Below are 523 nucleotides of genomic sequence, written 5' to 3'. Positions count from 1 at the left end.
CCTGGGCTAGGCTGAGCCGCAGCCCCTCCGCAGTGTTCTCTGGATCCATTTCTTGTGCTTCACAGCTGAGGTGGCAACTGGTGGCTTCAAAGGGTCGGTGAGGTCTGGGCTGGTGAAGGACAACACGCCGGCCACCGCCGCCCGCTTCCCGCACACCAAGGGGCCCCCGGAGTCACCCTGGGTGGAGGTGACAGTGGGGAGAGGACCCCGATGGGGGCCAGGGACCCCATCATGGCCTCTCTGCTGGGGGTGAACATCCTCCCCGCAGTCCCCCACACTGGGAATGGTGGCTCCAGTGGGGACAGAGCTTTGCCCTGGTTGGTCCCCTTGCAAAGCCCTTTGTCCCCCACCCCAGCTCCTCACCTTGGAGGGTGCTGAGCCCCTGCGACGTCCCTGGAAGCAGATCATGGTGGGGGTGATGTCACCGTTCCAGAAGCGGCTGTTGTTGCACATCCGAGTGTCCAGCACCGTGACCTCCAGCTCCTGTAGCGTGGGCGAGAGCCCCCCGCGACCGCGGGCCCCC

The 523-nt window shown here is 66.0% G+C and overlaps 1 protein-coding gene across 1 annotated transcript; it reads right to left on the bottom strand.

Moving 5' to 3' along the window:
• Positions 1-6: 6 nt before the first annotated feature.
• GZMM (granzyme M) lies at positions 7-504 on the bottom strand (the record flags this gene model as incomplete). Its single annotated transcript, XM_010169607.1, has 2 exons — positions 7-177; positions 364-504. Coding segments are annotated over 2 exons (312 nt in total), but the record flags the coding sequence as incomplete, so codon positions are not given.
• Between the last annotated feature and the right edge of the window lie 19 nt (positions 505-523).

The sequence above is a fragment of the Antrostomus carolinensis genome, unplaced genomic scaffold, assembly GCF_000700745.2.
Source record: "Antrostomus carolinensis isolate BGI_N321 unplaced genomic scaffold, ASM70074v2 scaffold39356, whole genome shotgun sequence".
Taxonomy (NCBI): Eukaryota; Metazoa; Chordata; class Aves; order Caprimulgiformes; family Caprimulgidae; genus Antrostomus; species Antrostomus carolinensis.
Note: the sequence above shows the minus strand (reverse complement) of the source record. Positions and strands in the feature narration are given on the sequence as shown.